This window comes from Hyla sarda, chromosome 2 (assembly GCF_029499605.1).
Source record: "Hyla sarda isolate aHylSar1 chromosome 2, aHylSar1.hap1, whole genome shotgun sequence".
Classification (NCBI taxonomy): domain Eukaryota; kingdom Metazoa; phylum Chordata; class Amphibia; order Anura; family Hylidae; genus Hyla; species Hyla sarda.
The window spans coordinates 218,017,885-218,038,146 of NC_079190.1; the positions used below are offsets into that span (position 1 = coordinate 218,017,885).

Here is a 20,262-nt window from a genome sequence, read left to right on the forward strand (position 1 = left end):
ATAATTGAGTTCAGCTTTCCGGTGGACTGGAAAAGGTGGACACAGTCCTAGGAAAGAGTCTTCTAGGACTGTATCCACCTTTTCCAGCCCACGGGAGCACCTGAAAGCTGAACTCATTTATGCAGGAAAAGTCATCAACTGCCGAGCCGAGAAGTTCGTGATGAATCGAATTTACTGTAAGTTTGCTCATCTCTAATGAGCATCTTTGCATTTACTGTTACTTTTCCCCTATATTGCAAACATTGTAATCAGCAGTTATCTTACCACAGGCAGAATTACAGGAAAGGTAATATATATTATAAAGTGCAAGGCAGATAACAGGACCCACCTGTAACTACTCTGTTTGGCTTGGGAGAAATGTTATTTATGAAAAAAAAATATATATATATATACAAAACAAAAACCGTAGTTGTGAATCCAGTTCCAGCCCTCATAAAGACAGCATACTGATTGATGTTGTAGACACTGTCAGGCTGGGATATGCTGCCATAACACAGATTCCACAATAAAGCAGTCTGAACTAGACTAGGTCCATACTGTGTTTAAGCAGTTTCTCAGAGGTATGACTGCCAGCATCCTTCCAAAAAACGAATTGCTGTTACAGAAAGCCATCCATTTTAGTGGCCCGAAAAGACACCTAGGGGGAGATTGATCAAAACCTGTCCAGAGGAAAAGTTGCCCAGTTGCCCATAGCAACCAGATTGCTTTGTTAATTTTTAAAAAGGCCTCTGCAAAATGAAAGAAGCAATCTGATTGGTTGTTATGGGCAACTGGGCAACTTTTCCTCTACACAGTTTTTGATAACTCTCCCCCCTAGTGACTCCAGGACATATGCGCTAGTTTAAGCAGACTGAACAATGCAGAAGATGATGCTTTTCAGTTCACTTAAAATATTGTATACGTCCCAAATGGGGTCACTAGGTGACTCTGTTCAGGCCACTGAAATGAATGGTGTCCCCTCTGCTGCTCTCTATTAGCATCCGGTAGACATCGGCATCCCGTTACAGTATACAGATGGATACTTCTGACTGGCTGCTAAAACACAGTATGAACCTAGCTTAAAGCTTGCAAATTTTTTTTATCAATCATGGCAATTTAGTGGAGGACAGATTCGCAATGATGCTTCCCAACTACTTTAATACATCAAAATTACCATAAGTGTCAGCAGCAATGCTATTGTCTGGGCATGCTGGGAGATGTAGTTTCACAACAGCTGGAGACACACTGTTTAAAAAGCACTCCACTAGATTGTGATGATAGCGGTTGAACTAATAGGGAGTAGTGGTAAATCATACTAATAGGGAGTAGTGGTAAATCATACTAATAGGGAGTAGTGGTAAATCATACTAATAGGGAGTAGTGGTAAGTCCACTTCCATCAAGGTTGTTACTTTTTCCTTGAATGATGTAAAATACATTTAGGCTGGGTTCACACACAGTATTTTGGTTAGCATTTTTAGCCAAAACCTGTCAGGCCAAAGCACGGCTCTAATGGCCCTAAAGCAACAAAGAGATCTAATATGACCCATGTTCGGGCAAGGGTTGTATCCATATTAGAGTGTGTAAATGCAGACAAAGGCTATGCTCCCATTTTGCAGACACTATAAATAATTAAAAATGATGAAATGCGCACTTTAAAAGTTTCATACAATATTAGCACAAGACCTAATTGTAACAATTGCTTATAGTAGTAGTGTAACAGAACATAAACTGTACAGACAGGACCTTAGTAGAATAGGTCTGCACTGCGCACACGGTAAAACGTATGAAATAGACACATTATTGTTTAGTTTAGCCAAAAAATGTTTAAAGTTCTGTATTAGAAAAGCTTGGGGAAAAAAAAAAATACATAGCAACTTTTTTTTTGTACAAAGTCCTGTCACCAGAAACAGATGTGTTAAAATGGAGACAATTCAATAAATTTAAGCATGGTATGTACAATAATGGAATCCAGAAATCCACAACATTGCAGTCCATATATTCTCCTACTTCCACTCTTTGAATAAAGGTACGCTTTAGGTTTAAATATGGTGTATGGACATTTTGGCGTTAAAAGCTCACGTGACTTCGGACATCGTTTATGTGTTTCACCATTTTTTGAATATGTTCAGACCTATAGTTGAAGAAAAGAAAAACATACAACAGTAAGTATAGCAGTGGGACAAGAAGATAAATTGTTAAAAGGATAAGTTTGCCTATGAGCACTATTTTTCTAGTTTGCACATATACACTCAATTTGAGTAACTTTGTATATAACACCTGCATTATGTTGTATGCAACAAATCTGCCACTTCTGTATTCATTTGTGATCTGCTTCTACTCTAGACAGTTCCTGACATGGACAAAGGTGGCAAAGAGTATATAGCTGTTAATAAGCATTGGAAGGCTAAAGATTTTTAAATAGAAGTAATTTACAAATCTTTAACTTTCTGGCACCAGTTGATTTGAAAACATTTGTTTTCCACTGGAGTATCCCTTTTAAGGGTTTGCAGGAAAGATAAGACACGCCAAGTTCAAATACAGGAAGTGGGGGTGGGTTTAAGATGCAGAAGAGAGGAAGGGCATCTGGACTGGGTACCTTCAATCTGTAAGCCTGTCTGCCTCCTCCAAAAGATCCACACTGTGAAAGAATGGTAAAATCAAGGCTTCCCTCTCATCTCACCACCCATACATTTCTGGACAGCTTTCTTTTGTGATATTAATATCTACACAGAACTGTCACTTGAATGTAATCCCATCTCCCTTCTGCACTGTAAGCTGCCGACAAGCTGAAGTGGTATCAGTGCCTCAGTCACTGACTTTGAAGGCCAGTCCTGTGGTGTTAGGATGACAGAAACTGGAGGAAATGGAGACCAGTGGTGAACTATAGGCATCAGCTGTGGGATACTAGGAGTAAAGGAGCATGTTCAATATTATTACACCACCCAAAGTCCTGGAGCAAATTTTGTTTTTCTCCAGCCAAGCCTTTTAACCAAACAATTCATGTGTTTTAAAAACAACAAGCACTTTATGTACTAAATTTTGCTGAACTGTAAATACTACCCATTCACTCAATTCTAGCTGGCATTTCAGATCTGCAGGAGGATAATGGGATGGCAGCAGGGTCACTAGAGGAGCTGCAGAGCGATAGCAGAAGCTGCCGAGTGACAGCAAAGAGACCTCACCCCAGAGCTTGTTCACTAGTGCTTTAGAATGCCTTTTAAGCAAATATTAGTGTATGCAGACAAAGAGGAGCAAGACCTCCTTCTCTGTGTGTGTGTGTGTGTGTGTGTGTGTGTGTGTGTGTGTGTGTGTGTGAGAGTGTAGTGTATGGAAGCTTTCATATTGGAGCTTATATAGCTCAGGGACAAGTGAAAATTAAAAATGGAGCCCGAAGAGCAGACATTTGGTGAAAATGCCATAAAGTTATACAATGGGCAGAAATAGTGCCCCCCATGTGCATGCAAAACAATGTAGCCTAAAAAATTTCTTAAAGCGTACCTGTCAGATCACCCCAAAAAAAAAAAAAAAAAAAAAAATGTTATATGTTGCTCAGTATCTCATCCTGATCATGTACATATTTTTATGTGTCTATGACCTATTTCTCAGAAAGCTTTATTTCTGAATTACCATAATGCTGTCGACCAGAAGCAGGGGGGCAGGTACCTTTCTTCTCCTCAGGTGATAACCACTCCTCCTCCTCCCTCAGTCACTGGTCTCAGGAGTGAGCATCTGAAACCCTATCCTTTCTGGTTTTTTTGCTAACACACTAACACACACACACTAACACACACACACTAACACACTAACACACACACACACACACACACACACACACACACACTAACACACACACACTAACACACACACACTAACACACACACACACACACACACACTAAGCTTTTGCAAAACTACAGCTCCCAGCATGCCAACACATCATTTGGCTGTGCTGGCATGCTGGGAGTTGTAGTTGTAGTTTTGCAACAGTTGGAGGCATATGATTGTAGTCCCCCTGTATAAGATACACACACACACACACACTGACTTAATTTATTCATACACATGCACATTACCTAGAAAACACAGATTTACACACATACATAACCTCACACACACATATATGCATGCTGGGACACTTCATTTTTAAACAAAAAAATCCTCCCTTCAGTCCCCATCTTCAGTCCCCATCTTCAGTCCCCATCTTCATTCATCATCTGTGTACTCCCGCCCCTCCCCCCCCCCCTTCTCCTCACATGAGGAGCCTGAAGTAAACACAGACCGTGAGGAAGCCGATCACAGCAGCTTTAGATCTGCAGAACTGTCAATCATGAAGTGCGTCCATGACATAGGTGATGACAAGTGGACACAACCATGCTGGTATGTATCCCAGGAGGGAGTATTTTGACTGGCTTTTTCAGTATAAAATACTGAAAAAAAAAATTATGAAAGCAATTAGAAAACCTATTGGTTTTGCATGCTTTACCACATATCAAATGTTTTTATATCTGAAAGTGCCCATTTAAAATAACAGCTACACTTTAACTGCCATAGTTAGCAAATAAATGTATTTTTTGATTGAAAAAACATGGATCACAGTTATTCACAGTCCTACATGCAAGCCCCTGTCACTCCAAACAAATTAAAAATTTGCCATATGGAGAGTTCATTTGGAGCAAACATAACTGCTCTACAACAGAACTCAGGTTTGTTAATCCTACAGCTTCTGACTGTCCCTGTTCTCTAATACTTACTGTTCTTTCAACACAGCAAGGATATTCTTCCGCTGGTAGTCACTGAGAGTCAGATTGGATTTTCTTGGACTTTTTACTTTTTCCATTTTACGCTCTTGATAATCCATTTTCAATTTGACCTGTGTACAAGGAAAATAAATAAAAACCATGCAGCTGGACGGTAACTTCGATTCCAGGGCCCCTCACAGCTATGATCCCACAGCATTTGTATACATGTATATCAGCTTGGAACACCCATATATAACACACAAGTTCAAGGCAAATTAGCCCACAAATCCCTTTGATTCCAATGGGGGAAACACAGCATAACTCACATTAAGTGTATTTTTATGCTGCTCATTTAAATTTATAAAACAAATTATATATATTTCAAAAGGTGTTATCCAGCAACAGAAAAAAAACTGTCAAATCCTTCCAAAAAGGAGATTTTTGTTTACTTACCGTAAAATCTCTTTTTCGGAGGATCCATTGGGGGACACAGACCGTGGGTGTATGCTGCTGTCTTTAGGAGGTGTGACAAAACAAGGTGTGATAAAAAAGAGTCGGCTCCTCCCAGCAGGATAAACCCACCTTCAGGCCACTGAGCTAATCAGTTTAAGTTCCAGAGCAATAGGAGGAGACCAACAGGTCAAAGAAAAACCCAAAACTGTCCGAGAACCAGAAGAAAAAAACATAACTGAACACACCCTCGGACAGAGAACCAAAGGTAATCCCAAAAAGGGCGGGAGCGGTCGTCGCCCCCCCCCACCCCCCAATGGATCCTCCAAGAAAGAGATTTTGCGGTAAGTAAACAAAAATCTCCTTTTCTCTATTGGCTCCATTGGGGGACACAGACCGTGGGACGTACCAAAGCCGTCCCTTGGGTGGGCAGATAAACAGTCAGGCATACGGCCGATCTACTGCCGCCTGCAACACTTTATGACCCAGACTAGCATCAGCCGATGCGAAAGTATGGACTCGGTAAAACCTCGAGAAAAAATGTGCAAAGACTACCAGGTAGCCGCCTTGCAAATCTGCGAGGCCGAGGCTCTATTCTGGAGAGCCCAGGATACCCCAACAGAACGGGTAGAAATAGCCACAAGCCTGAAAGGAGGAATCTTCCCCTTGCAGCTATAGGCTTCCGAAATGGAAGCGATAGGCTTCCGACTCCACCGAGAAATGGTGGCCTTGGAAGCAGGTTGTCCCGTGCGACGACCTTCCGTAAGGACGAAAAAGGAATCACACTGACGAAACGAAGAATTGATGGAGAGATAAGACCGAACAGCTCGAACTACATCCAGCTTGTGTAGTAAGCACTCCTTAGGATAAGAAGGAGCAGGACAAAAAGACGGGAGGACAATGTCCTCATTGAGATGAAAGGCCGAAACCACCTTAGGCAAAAAGGAAGGATCTGGCCGGAAAACAACCTTGTCCTGGTGGATGACCAGAAATGGAAAACGCCAGGAAAGAGCTGCCAATTCAGACACCCTCCGGATGGAGGTGATAGCAACGAGAAACGCCACTTTCTAAGAAAGGAGGCGGAGAGACACCTCTCTAAGGGGCTCAAAGGGTGCACCCTGGAGGACACTCAGAACCAAATTCAAGTCCCAAGGGGCAGAGGGTGACCAATAAGGAGGAACAGCGTGCGCCACTCCTTGAAGGAAGGTCCGGACATGAGAATTAGAAGCCTGGGGCCGCTGGAAAAAAACAGCAAGGGCCGAAACCTGACCTTTGAGTGAACTGAGAGACAACCCCAGTTCCAACCCCGACTGCAAAAAAGGAGAGAAGACTGGGAACCGAGAAGGTTACCGGGGAGAAGTCCTGAGCTTCATACCAACAAAAATAAGACCGGCAAGTACGGTGGTAAATTCTTGCGGAGGAGGGCTTACGAGCCCTGAGCATGGCGTGAATGACTTGGGAAGAGAACCCGCGGGCCTTCAAAACCGCGGTCTCAACTGCCACGCCTTCAAATGCAACGACTGTAAATTGGGGTGGCAAAGAGGGCCCTGAGAGAGCAGGTCCGGACGGAGCGGAAGGCGCAGTGGAGCGTCGTCCAGGAGCCTGACTACGTCGGTGTACCACGGCCTTCGGGGCCAATCTGGAGCTACCAGAATGGCGGGGACGTCCTCTGCTTTGAGCTTCCTCAGCACCCTGGGAAGGAGCGGAAGGTGAGGGAAAAGATAGGGTAGGGCAAACCCCGCCCAAGGAATCACTAGGGCGTCCACAGCCTGAGGGTCCACGTCTGGAATGCCCCAGAGGTGGCAGAGTTGCGCGAAGACCTCTGGATGTAGAGACCACTCCCGGGGTCGGGTGAGGACCGACTGAGGAAGTCCGCTTCCCAGTTGAGCACTCCCGGAATGTGAATCGCCAAAATGGCCGGAACCTTGCTTTCCGCCCAGGTGAGAAACTTGGTCACCTCAGCCATGGCTGCCGAGCTGCAAGTGCCGCCCTGTTGATTTATGTACACCACGGCCGTGGCGTTGTCCGACTGGAAGTGGACAGGACGGGACTCCCAATGAAGAAGACAAAGAAGAAGAAATCGCCCGTAATTCTAATATGTTTAATCGGAAGAAGGGTCTCTCGGGGAGACCAGAGTCCCTGAAGCGTCCAATCCCTGAACACGCCGCCCCAGCCCGACAGGCTGGCATCCGTGGTAACTACCTGCCAATGAAGGGGAAGAAATGACCGCCCTTGGAGAAGAAGGGGGGAGCGGAGCCACCAGAGCAGAGACTGACGGACCCTGCGAGGGAGAACAATCTGACGATCGAGGGACAGAGGAGACCTGTTCCATCGAGAGAGAATCGCCAGTTGAAGGGGGCAGTAATGAAACTGGGCAAAGGGTACGGCCTCCATAGTTGCCACCATCCGACCCAGGACTTCCATACAAGTGTGGATAGGGACTGAGACCTGGGTCCGAAGGGAGCGGACCCCCGACAGAAGCGCCAGACGTTTGTCCGGCGGGAGACAAATTCGGGCAGAGGCCATGTCAAAACGAAGTTCCAGGAAGGTTAGAGACTGGGTAGGATGGAGGACTGACTTGTCCCGATTGACCATCCATCCAAGGCGTTCCAGAGTGTGGAGAGTGACGTCCAGATTCTCGGCTCTGATTGGAGTTTTGATGAGGTCATCCAGGTAGGGTATCACCAAGATTCCCCTCGACCGTAACAGGCCCATGACTGGCGCAAGGATCTTTGTAAAGACCCGAGGAGCCGTGGCTAGACCAAAGGGGAGGGCTACGAATTGAAAAAGCCCCTCCGGAACCGCAAAGCGGAGGTACCGATGATGGCCTGGAAATGTTGGCATATGGAGGTAGGCATCCTTGATGTCCACAGATGAAAGAAACTCCTTGTTCCAGGGATGCCACCACTAAACGGAGAGATTCCATTCGGAAGTGGCGGACAAGAAGATGACGGTTGAGACGCTTGAGGTCTAGGATTGGTCGCACCGAACCGTCCTTCTTGGGAACCACAAAAAGATTGGAATAGAAGCCCCGAAACCGTTCCCCTGGAGGAGCGGGAACGATAACCCCCTGGAGAAGCAGAGACTGGAGAGCCGCTCGAAAGCGCTTCGCCAAAGGAGGAGACCGGGGGCCCGGGATCGAAAAAAGCGAGTCCTGAATGTGTGAGGTCCAGATGTCTCGAAAAAGTAGAAGTGGGTTTGCGGTTGCCTGATTTGGGCGCAAAACGGCCGGACCGGTTGGAGTCAGATTTCCATGACGGGCGTGCCCGTAATCAGGAAGCCTTCTTGTCCCGCGAGGGCGCCTGCCCGGACCCTTTGCTGGAGCCAGAGGTCCGAAAGGAAAAGGACTTCCTTTGGGAAGTAGGGCGAGGCTTATTTTGAGGTAACAAGGAACTCTTACCTCCCGTTGCCTCAGAGATAATCTCATCAAGGCGTTTGCCAAAAAGACGGCCACCCGTAAAAGGAAGCTCAGTGAGAGACCTTTTGGAAGCGGCATCCGCATTCCAAGCCTTAAGCCACATAGAGCGGCGGAGAGCCACTAGGTAACCCACAGCAAAGGCAGAACAACGGGCTGACTGCATGGAAGCTGCGCACACGAAGTCCCCAGCTTTAGAGCATTGGAGAGCCAGAGCAGATAGATCTTCTGGGGGATCCCGATACGATATCCTGATGGAGCTTTTGACACCACTCCGACAGAGCCTTGGACACCCATGTCGAGGCGAAGATGGGAAGAGAAGAGCCAGCTGTTTCAGAGGCAAACTTCGCTAAGGATTCTACCTTCTTGTCCGTGGGATCCTTGAAGGCAGCGGCATCTACCAGAGGCAGTGTAGTCGCCTTAGAGATCCGGGAGATTGGTGGATCCACTGAGAGAGGGGAAACCAGCTTAGTGACAAAGTCCTTGTCAAATGGATAACTTTCTTGAATCTTCTTGATTCCCGGGAACCTCTTGTCTGGATGTTTCCATGCAGAGTCCAGAATGTCATCAAAGTCAGTGTGAGCTGAACCTTTGAGGTGCTGGCTTAGCACGATGAAAGGATACTCCTGGAGTGACATCCGAAGATCCTGGGTCCTCTAATTGAAAGGTGTCTCTTATGGCTGTCACCAATGAGTTCACCGTTTCAATTGAGTCCGAGCGGTCCTCTGAGTCCGATGCTGGCTCGGAAGCCTCGTCCACCAGTTCACCAGGAGAATGTGAACGAGTAGAGGCAGTCCTGGAGGGGGGCGACCCTGACCGGGTACGCGGCTCTGGCGTGGCAGAGCGGAGACTCCGAGAATGTCCTCTGGAGGAGCGATGTTTGTGCCCAGATGACAGGGGGGTGGGACCCACGAGGGGAACGCTCATGTCTATCTGAAGACTCAATGGAAGAGTCAGACGAGGCACCCCTAGTACGTTTGTGCGAGCGTAAAATATGTGGAGACGGGGAGCGGGACCTCTCAGAGGCCCTGCGCAGGGAAGACCCCTTCAAGGCGGACGCCACTTCCGGGAGGCCTCAGCCACCGAACGGGAGACTTGGGTCAAGTCAGCCATATACTGTCAGGGAAGAAACCCAGGCTGGTGGAGCGCCTGAACCCACCGGAACCGAAAGGGCATCAGGGGGTCTGGGGGAGCAGGCAGGGCAAGTGGGCTCGGTAGAGCCAGGCATTTTGGTACTACAGTGCTTACAGACAAAATAAGTCACTGAGGTTCCAGGTTTCTGTTTAGAGGAAGGAACAGCTCTGGGTACGGACATTATAAGAAAAAAGACAGGAACTTTGTCACCCTAGTCTGTGTCCCCTGGCAGCTGCAGTGAGGAGAACGGCTCCAAGCAGCTAGTGTGAGGAAACAGGCCAGCCAATAGCAGAGGAGGGCGTGCCTGAAGCAGAGGCACTAACTAATTGGCCCCCTTCTGACTGAAAATCGCCCCCACGGCGCTGATTGGAGGCTATTTCGCGCCTCAGAAGAGCACCGACAGCCCTGTTGGTGGATCTAAGAACAGGCCAAGAAGAAGCTGTAATGGCGCCCGCTCCTTGTCCCGAGCGCACGTCAACCACATATGCGCTCGGGGGAACAGAGCGGGCGGCCAATACGCCGGCAGAGACTGCCGGAGAAAGCGAAAGTAAGCCAACGCAGAGAGCGCCCGGCTCGAACCAGCGCCGCGGCTGTCAGCCGCATATAAGGCGCTGCGGTCTAGACACAGTAAACACACACACCAGTGAAAAACAGAGTATATGCCCCCTCAGATGACACTGCTCCCCCAGAATAAAGGTCCAGAATAAAAGTCCATCCCCAGTAAGCCAGCCTCATAACCTTAAAAGGTGGGCCAAAACAGGGGGTCTCCATAAGTTGCAAGTCCGCACCTGAGGAAAAAAGGGGGGGGGGGGGGGGTACGTACTTCAGTCAGAAGAACTTACCTAATGGAGCCTTCAGTGAAGTCATCAGTCAGCTTAGTTACCTGCATCACGCCTGGCTGCTATGCGCGAGTGAGGCGAGCAGGGAAATAGGGGGACCCGGATCCATGAGGTACCAACCCAGGCGCTGACCGTTGGCGAGGGGGGGGGTGAACAGCGCATATAAGCAATGTCTGTGCCCCCTTACTCGCAATGGGGAAACAGGGAACCGGAGTCCCTGAGTCCCCACCTGAAAACAGAAAAGAAAAAGGAATAAAAAAAGACTAATACGTCCCTATACTAGAATAAAAAATCAGAAGACCTGGTCTGGAGAATTCCAGACCGTGTCCACCTCCTTCAGACACTAAGCTTAATCTGATTAGCTCAGGGCCTGAAGGCGGGTATATCCTGCTGGGAGGAGCAGACTTTTTTTTATTACCATAGTGTCACACCTCCTAGAGACAGCAGCATACACCCACGGTCTGTGTCCCCCAATGGAGCCGATAGAGAAATGTACCACACCAGTCCACTGGTTGTGTGTGGTATAACAACTCCGCTTCATTCACTTCAATAAAACCTCACACAACCTGCAAACAAAAGTGGTGCAGTGTTATGAAGAAATTTGCAGTTTTTCTAAAACTGGATAACCCCTTTAAACTATTACTAATGAAATCAGCTTTTTTTAGCCTTCTTTATATGTCATGCAACATTCCCTTTTACCTGTTTTATTGCATTATCCAGATGATGTATTTGTTCATGCATTGTAAGTAGCTCTTTCTTCATATCTCGTTCACTGTCTGTCAAAACAGGATGTCTAGCATTGAAGCTGTGCAGCACAGCCTTTAACCTTTTAAAATAGGAGCATGAGAGGATTGTTTAGATGACAATCGGCAAATTGCAATAATCTTCAACTAAATTATTCCCACCACCACAATCAACAAAAGTCTGTTACACAGGCAATTTAATGAGGAAAATTTCAAACAAAGCAGTTGTACATGACATGAGATTCAAATTTTCTTTCTAAATGAGAGAATCTGCAACTGCTTGAATGGTCTTTTTAATACAGTGGAGGTTCCCATAATTCGTTTCCTTCTACTACCCCTTTCCCAATTCTTTGTTACAATGGTGGCCTCAGTGGTCAATCTCATAGTCCTCCGATGATACTACTCAACTACATTATATACTAGTTCTAGCAGTCTATTCATGAGAGTATATTTTACGCTATACAGAAAGTAAAATAAGTTATGAATATCCATATTGAACGCTAAGACCTTGTGAAAAGAATAGCAAGCTAACCTGCTCATGAGATCATCTTGTTTCTCTTTTGCCTCCTCATATTTCTCAGCAAGACGTTCAGCCATTTCGTGGAGGCTTTTTCTGTAAAATAAAAAAGGCATGGATCTCCATAGCCAATTTACAGTTCTTCTTATACATTCAGTGCAGTACCTAAAGCAGTGGACGCACTAACAGGTGTGATCCCTGGAGTTTAGACTGCTGGAACACCAGTGATCAACAGGGGTCCCCAGAGTGCCTCTTGTATGTACTTGTATGGCCACCACTTAATTCAATACTATGGGACCGACAGTCCAAAGGGAATATTGTGGTGTTTTCGCATAATTATAATTATGGTGTTTTCGCATAAAAGATATGGAAGTATTTTTATGACTAAGACCGGCGTCTGAGCTCCCCCCGAACCACCTACCATCTCCCCTGCAAAGAGAAGAGGACTCTTTCACAGTTACCAGCCAGCCAGGGATCAAGCACCGAGTGAGTGCTCCATACCTTTCTTTATAGGCTATTATTGTCAGAACACTTTATTCCGACGTGAGCACCTCCCATTATCCCAGTCTCCAAACTAATCATGCCCAGCAACAGCTTGTCTGTATAGCGTTGTGGATATTCATTGCTATATCAGCGCCGATTTATAATACTTTTTCTTGTGGATATTTTTAATAGTTTTCTCGTCACCCACTGAAAGTAAATAACCAAAACTTCACACCACTAGTGAAAATTTACCGAAATCCCAGGAAAAGCATGCACAGTTTTTCTGTTTGTTTGTTTATTTTCTTAGATCAGAGCTAAAGAACAACATGTGTCATCATAACAGGACATCGCCGCAGCAGTTTTCTGTGACTACCAGGTTATTAACCCCTTAACGACATCGGACGTAAATGTACGTTATGATGCTGTGGTACTTAACACACCATGACATACATTTATGTCATGAACATGACCGCGAGCACTGTAATGGCGGCCGGAGGTCCCCTCACCTGCCTCCAGCCATTTCCTGGGGTCTTCTGCTCTGGTCTGAGATCGAGCAGACCAGAGCAGAAGATGACCGATAATACTGATCAGTGCTATGCCCTATGCATAGCACTGAACAGTATTAGCACTCAAGTGATTGCTATAAATAGTCCCCTATGGGGACTATTTAAGTGTGTAAAAAAAAAAAAAACCTTGGTATCGCCGCGTGCGAAAATGTCCGAGCTATTCAAATATAATGTTAAAGGGGTATTCCAGGCAAAACCATATAATATATATATATATTAATATATATATATATATATATATATATATATATATATATATATATATATATATACACACACACACATATATATATATATATATATATACACACACATACATATACATATATATACACACACACACACACACACACACACACACACATACATAGGCGCCGGAAAGTTAAACAGATTTGTAAATTACTTAATCTTAATCCTTCCAATAGTTATTAGCTTCTGAAGTTTTCTGTCTAACTGCTCAATGATGATGTCACGTCCCGGGAGCTGTGCATGATGGGAGAATATCCCCATAGGAACTGCACAGCTCCCGGGACGCGAGTCATCAGAGAGCAGTTAGACAGAAAACAACTCAATTTCAGAAGCTAATAACTAATGGAAGGATTAAGATTTTTTAATAGAAGTAATTTACAAATCTGTTTAACTTTCCGGAGCCAGTTGATATATATAAAAAAGTTTTGGCCTGGAATACCCCTTTAACCCCTTAAGGACCAGGGTTTAGTTTTATTTATTTTTTTCCTCCTTACCTTTAAAAAAAAAAATCATAACTTTCAATTTTGCACCAAAAAACCCACATGATGGCTTATTTTTTGCGCCACCAATTCTACTTTGTAATGACATCAGTCATTTTACCCAAAAATCTACGATGAAACGGGGGGAAAAAAATAATTGTGCGACAAAATTAAAGAAAAAAAACACAATTTTGTAACTTTTGGGGGCTTCCGTTTCTACGCAGTGCATATTTCGGTAAAAATTATCTTTATTCTGTAGGTCCATACGATTAAAATGATATCCTATTTGTATAGGTTTGATTTTGTCGTACTTCTGGAAAAAATCATTACTACATGCAGGAAAATGTATACGTTTAAAATAGTCATCTCCTGACCCCTATAACTTAATTTTTTCGCGTATGGGGCGGTATGAGGGCTAATTTTTTGCGCTGTGATCTGAAGTATTTAGCCATTCCATTTTTGTATTGATCGGACATTTTAATCATTTCATTATTTCATAATATAAAAAGTGACCAAAAGTATGCTATTTTGGACTTTTGAATTTTTTTGTGCGTACGCCATTGACCGTGCAGTTTAATTAATGATATATTTTTTATAATTCCGACATTTCCGCACGAGGCAATACCACATTTTTTTTTTTTTTTTTTTTTTTTTTTTAAATGGGAAAAGGGGGGTGATTCAAACTTTTATTAGGGAAGAGGTTAACCCATTAAGGACTCAGGGTTTTTCTGTTTTTGCACTTTCGTTTTTTCCTCCTTACCTTTTAAAAATCATAACCCTTTCAATTTTCCACCTAAAAATCCATATTATGGCTTATTTTTTGCGTCGCCAATTCTACTTTGCAGTGACATTAGTCATTTTACTTTTGGGGGCTTCCGTTTCTACGCAGTGCATATTTCGGTAAAAATTACACCTTATTATTCTGTAGGTCCATACGGTTAAAATGGTACCCTACTTATATAGGTTTGATTTTGTTGCACTTCTGGAAAAAATCATAACTACATGCAGGAAAATTTATATGTTTAAAAATGTCATCTTCTGACCCCTATAACTTTTTTATTTTTCCACGTACAGGGCGGTATGAGGACTCATTTTTTGCGCCGTGATCTGAAGTTTTTATCGGTATGTGTTTTGGTTTGAACGGACTTTTTGATCAGTTTTTATTCATTTTTTAAATGGTATAAAAAGTGACCAAAATACGCTTTTTTGGACTTCGGAATTTTTTTTGCGCGTAGGCCATTGACCGTGCGGTTTAATTAATGATATATTTTTAAAGTTCGGACATTTACGCACGCGGCGATACCACATATGTTTATTTTTTTTTTTTTACACTTTTATTTTTTATGGGAAAAGGGGGGTGATTCAAACTTTTATTAGGGAAGGGGTTAAATGACCTTTATTAACACTTTTTTTTTACTTTTTTTTTGCAGTGTTATAGGTCCCATAGGACCTATGTTAATTATTAACAAAAAAGGCTTATATTTAGTCACTGGAAAGGAAGAGAGATGAAAAAGTATGTCCAGAAACATGACAATCAGACCTATCTAGCCATGGGCTTATTTTCATCCATTTTTTGGCTTGCCAACTGGTAGCTACAAACAGCGGGGAGATGACCGTTCGTGGGAAAACCTCTTTATTTGCAGATTTAATGCTGCAGAGTTTAATGACTGAACACTGCATCAAATCTGCAGCTTCAAATCCTGTGCATCAAAAAAGCAGGATACTGTACTTGTGAATACACCCTAAGGGTAGGGTCACACGTAGCGCATCCACAGCATATTTCACACTGCAGATTCGTAGACGCCAGTCATTAGAGCTCTAGTGATTACGTGTGACCCTACCCCAAGGGTAGAATTAGCAGCAGTGCTTTGCCTTTAGAAAATCCAAAAAGATGGAGCAGTTTAGTTTCCTCCAATTTCCAGTGGCACAAACGTCTATAGATTTGCTCACCTTTCTTCATTACAGTATCGCAGGTCTTTTAGCTGCTTTTCTTTTTGAGCAACCAGCAATTTTACTCTATGGGAAAAAACAAAAAAAACGACCAGTCAAAGCAAGAACCTCCCAGATGAGAAGTTTCAGAATCCAACAGAACATATTACCTTCTTTGAATCTCCTCTCTGGCCATATCCTGCTTCAAGATGTACTCTTCACGGAAAACTTGGGTTGCTCGACTTAACAGCTGAAGACATTCCTCGGGTGGAGGAGAAGAATCTTTACTAGATGAACTTTAAAAAAAAATATATATATATATCCATTACAATAATTTAAAATTACAGAAAACCAAAGAATTTGCAGATACCTAGGGATATGTTCACTGCGGTTAACAACCACTTTGCTCAGAAAAGTCATTTTCATGTGTGTATTTTAACCCCATAAGGACCAAGGACGTATGAGTACGTCCTTGGTCCCGCTCCCGTGATATAACGCGGGGTCCCACAGTGACCCCGCATCATATCACGGCGGGCCCGGCGTCATAATGAAGCCGAGACCCACCTCCAATAGAGTGCGGCACTGATCGCAGTGCCGTGCGCTATTAACCCTTAAGCCGCACGCTCAAAGCTGAGCCACGTGGCTAAAAATGAAAGTAAAAAGTGCCGGTTAGCTCAGGGAGCTGTTCGGGATCGCCCGAACAGCTGTACTACTGGAAGAAGGTCTCTTACCTTCCATCCTGCACTCCGATCGCCGACTGAATGCTTCAAGCCTGAGATCCAGGCTTGAGCAATCAATCGCCGAAAACCCTGATCAATGAATCCATATGGAGATGCATTGAACATTGTTAAAGATCAGTAAATGCAATGTTATAGCCCCCTATGGGGGCTATAATATTGCAAAGGAAAAGTGTAAAAAAAAATCATTAACCTTTTGAATTATCCCTTCCCCTAATAAAAGTTTGAATCACCCGGCATTTCCAATAATAAAAAAAAAAAAAAAACTGTGTAAATAAAAACAAAAATAAACATATGTGGTATCGCCGCGTGTGCAAATGTCCGATTTAAAAAAAATATACCGCTAATTAAACTGCACGGTCAATGGCATACGCGCAAAAAAATTCCAAAGTCCAAAATAGCGTATTTTTGGTCACGTTTTATATCATGAAAAGATTAATAAAAAGCGATCAAAAAGTCAGATGCAAAAATGGTACCGACAAAAACTTCAGATCACGGCGCAAAAAATTAACCCTCATAGCCCCCTGAACACGGAAAAATAGAGTTATAGGGGTCAGAAGATGACAATTTAAATGTATACATTTTCCTGCATGTAGTTATGATTTTTTTCTGAAGTAATACTAAATCAAACCTATACAAGTAGGGTATCATTTTAACTGTATGAACCTAGAGAATAATGATAAGGTGCCATTTTTACCGAAAAATGTACTACGTAGAAACGGAAGCCCCCAAAAGTTACAAAATGGCTGTATTTTTTCAATTTTGTTGCAGTGTGATTTTTTTCCCGTTTCGACGTAGACTTTTGGGTAAAATTACTGATATCAATACAAAGTAGAATTGGTGGCGCAAAAAATAAGCCATAATACAGATTTTTAGGTGCAAAATTTTAAGAGTTATGATTTTTTTAAAGTAAGGAGGAAAAAAACGAAAGAGCAAAAACCGAAAAACACCCGGTCCTTAAGGGGTTAAAAGCGTGGATGACTTTCTTTTAGATTATATATGTACTTATACTAATAAACCATAACTAAAATTTTAAAAATGTACAAAATCTGCTAAAAAACAAAGATCCCTTGGATAAGGTGGTTAGCGAAACACATGTGAGGGGTCTTGTGGAGTGGGTTGTATTTTATTTACTATACTATTTTCCTGATTATACAAGTCCTGTTTGCTTTACTTTTTTTCTTGTATTGTGTGCAACTGTATTTCCTTCCTTGGGCTTTTCATTACTGGGATAAATTTGTCCTTTCTGTTATAGCTGGGACTCTTTGCTCTTTTACTACTTACAGGGTCTGCAGGTATATTTATGACACGCATGTTATATAGACCATTCCAAATTAATTTTTATTTTATACCCTATACTTAATTCCCTCATGATTTGTATGTCCCATGTATGTTTTTATTCTTCTCTAAATCTTTTATATGATATTTTTAATGGGTGATCAATATTTTATATTTTTGTTATTGCACAAAGAAAAAAAAAAAAAAAAAAAAAACACTGTCACGTTTACCCACCTGGCAGCCCTGTTCACACTAACTATGAAAAAAAGAACCCATCCAATATTTTCTTACTTTAGAAGCAAAGGATTTGCAGAGGTCCGAATAAGAATATTCCTTATGTGACTTTCAAAAGGGCCTTTTACATCTTCCAAGACATGTGGGACAGGCTCTGTAATGTGGCCATCAACCTGGGAGCAAAGAAGTGGTGGAGATGGTGGCCGGATAGTCGTTCTGAAAAAACAAACAAAAAAAAAACCTGAGACAAATAAATAAAAAGACAAATACCACAACATGTAATTAAAGTGGGGAGACAGATATTCTATTTATTTTAAAATATCACGTATACATACAGTAATTGTCTTGTAATGCATTCATAGCCACTAGTAAGGCATATCATAGTGGTCCCAAGTGAAAGGTCTGAAACAATCCAAAATCCTTGAATGGGTGCGGGAAGCCTAGGACAAGAAAAATAATCAAGGACTTATTTTGTAAAAATTATGATTTTGAAAGTTGTATACAGCACATATATGCCCTTTAAAGGAGGTTTTAAAGAGGACATTTTCTGGAAAATATGCACATGTATTTGCAGCATTTTATCAGTTTTTTTGGTTATGCATTTAATATTTATTTAATGCTGCAGCCAACAAATCTGCTGAAACACCAATGCATAAAAATAGGCTACTGACATTTATGTGGCATTTTTCAGGTCCACTTTCTTGGCATAAAGGACTCATAGGGGGGAAGGGGGGGAACAAACACCATGGTCAAAATAATTTTAAGAATGGATGATAAACAAAAAGCACAATTCTAAGTGAAGGAGGCGTTAATAATAAAATGAGTATGGACTTGTTAGGGGGTGATCCCCGGTGAATTCTCCCCACCCTGTCAGCCTTTGTTGATAGGCCCAAATATAGAGAGATCTATCAATCAAGTCTGGCGGCATTAACAGGGAATATACAGGTGGACAACCAGCCACAGTGCATACTTAAATGGCCCAGGGCATGTACTCAGCTGCGGCCAGCATTCAAACAGGAAACAGGAACTCTCACCTCACAAGATCCTGCTGTCTAAGCTGAATTCATGCCCTGGCATTAAAGGGGTACTCCCCTGGAAAACTTTATTTTATTTTTTTTTAATCAACTGGTGCCAGAAAGTTAAACAGGTTTTAACTTGCTTCTATTTAAAAATCCTAATCCTCCCAGTACTTCTCAGCTGCTGTATGTTCCACAGGAATTTCTTTCCGCATGACCACAGTGCTCTCTGCTGACACCTCTGTCCATTTTAGGAACTGTCTGGAGCAGGAGGTTTGCTATGGGGATTTTCTTCTACTATGGACAGTTCCTAAAATGGACAGATGTGTCAGCAGAGAGCACTGTGGTCAGACAGAAAGGAAATAAAAAACTTCCTGTGGAACATACAGCAGCTGATAAGTACTGGAAGGATTAAGATTTTTAAATAGAAGTAAGTTACAAATTTGTTTAAACTTTCCGGCACCAGTCGATTTAAAAAATAAATAAAGTTGAGTACCCCTTTAAGTATAAAACGTGTCACCACCACCACAGGAAGTACTGCTCAAACCATATAATGCCGTCCCGCTCATCTAACAGAATATCAAGAATGTCAGAGGGGATATCAAGCTCTTTATCTCTGGAACAGGTGGACCATCAATATTAAATAAAATAAAAAAAGTATGTTGTTATCAGCACCGCTAAGCTATCCATACATGCCCATATCTTTAAAAAAAAAAAAAAAAAAAAAAAAAAAAAAGATCAAAGGCCATCTTTACATTCTTTGAAGCTGTGACATGGTCTAACCATCTAAATCATGTGAATAGCCAGTCATTGCCTGCAGATCACAGTAATTATGGTACATGAACTCAGTAAACAGTAATGGTCACATGCTCAAGACAAGGTAAACAGACCAGTATAGATGGAGTGGCAGGATATTACGACACTATAAGCCTTTATTACACCATTTGAAAGCTGGCACTATATTTTTTTTTAATATTTTATAAACCCCCTGAAGCCCTTTTAGGCATAACTAAAAGAACATAAACAAAACATGTGAGCACACTTACCTGCAAGGTAGGGGCTTAGTACATAAAATATGCTCTACAAGGCATTTCTGCTCTGCAGCCAATTCTTGCAGACTGTCTTTATCCTCTTCACCTGGAAACACATTTAGAACACTTATCAAAACTTCAAGCAATTGAGACTATAATAGGGGAGGGTCTTTTTTTTCCTCTTTGCTTCTCGCTTCTGAACAGGTGGTTGAGGGGGGAAAAGGGGAGCGAGGTCAGTCCCTTGGTGCTTTAAGTAGTGGAACTGAGAGCCAGGCAAGGGAAGGAGCAAAGAAACTTGGGTGCCATACTGCAGGAGGCAGTGCAGCTGAGCTGAGTCAGTCCACAGGAGCAGACAGACAGGGTTGCCTGTTGTAACATTGCCGGCCGGGATCAGAATGGGTGCCTTCTACAGACACTAAGCTAGAAGCAGATTAGCTCAGTGC

The 20,262-nt window shown here is 42.9% G+C and overlaps 1 protein-coding gene across 4 annotated transcripts in view; it reads right to left on the reverse strand.

Annotated features, from left to right (window-relative positions):
• Window positions 1-811: 811 nt before the first annotated feature.
• Window positions 812-20,262, reverse strand: part of NUP88 (nucleoporin 88) — a 72,124-nt gene continuing 52,673 nt past the window's right edge. For 3 of the 4 annotated variants that reach the window (XM_056556378.1, XM_056556377.1, XM_056556376.1), the window contains exons 9-17: window positions 19,835-19,925; window positions 18,108-18,212; window positions 17,830-17,988; window positions 15,694-15,819; window positions 15,545-15,610; window positions 11,833-11,913; window positions 11,257-11,383; window positions 4,732-4,850; window positions 812-2,112 (exon numbers count right to left, since the gene is read on the reverse strand). In XM_056556378.1, coding sequence (XP_056412353.1) covers window positions 2,049-2,112; window positions 4,732-4,850; window positions 11,257-11,383; window positions 11,833-11,913; window positions 15,545-15,610; window positions 15,694-15,819; window positions 17,830-17,988; window positions 18,108-18,212; window positions 19,835-19,925 — 938 coding nt within the window. In that variant the 3' untranslated portion in view covers window positions 812-2,048. The remainder of the gene's footprint in view (window positions 2,113-4,731; window positions 4,851-11,256; window positions 11,384-11,832; window positions 11,914-15,544; window positions 15,611-15,693; window positions 15,820-17,829; window positions 17,989-18,107; window positions 18,213-19,834; window positions 19,926-20,262) is intronic. The other variant, XM_056556375.1, reaches the window with a different exon arrangement.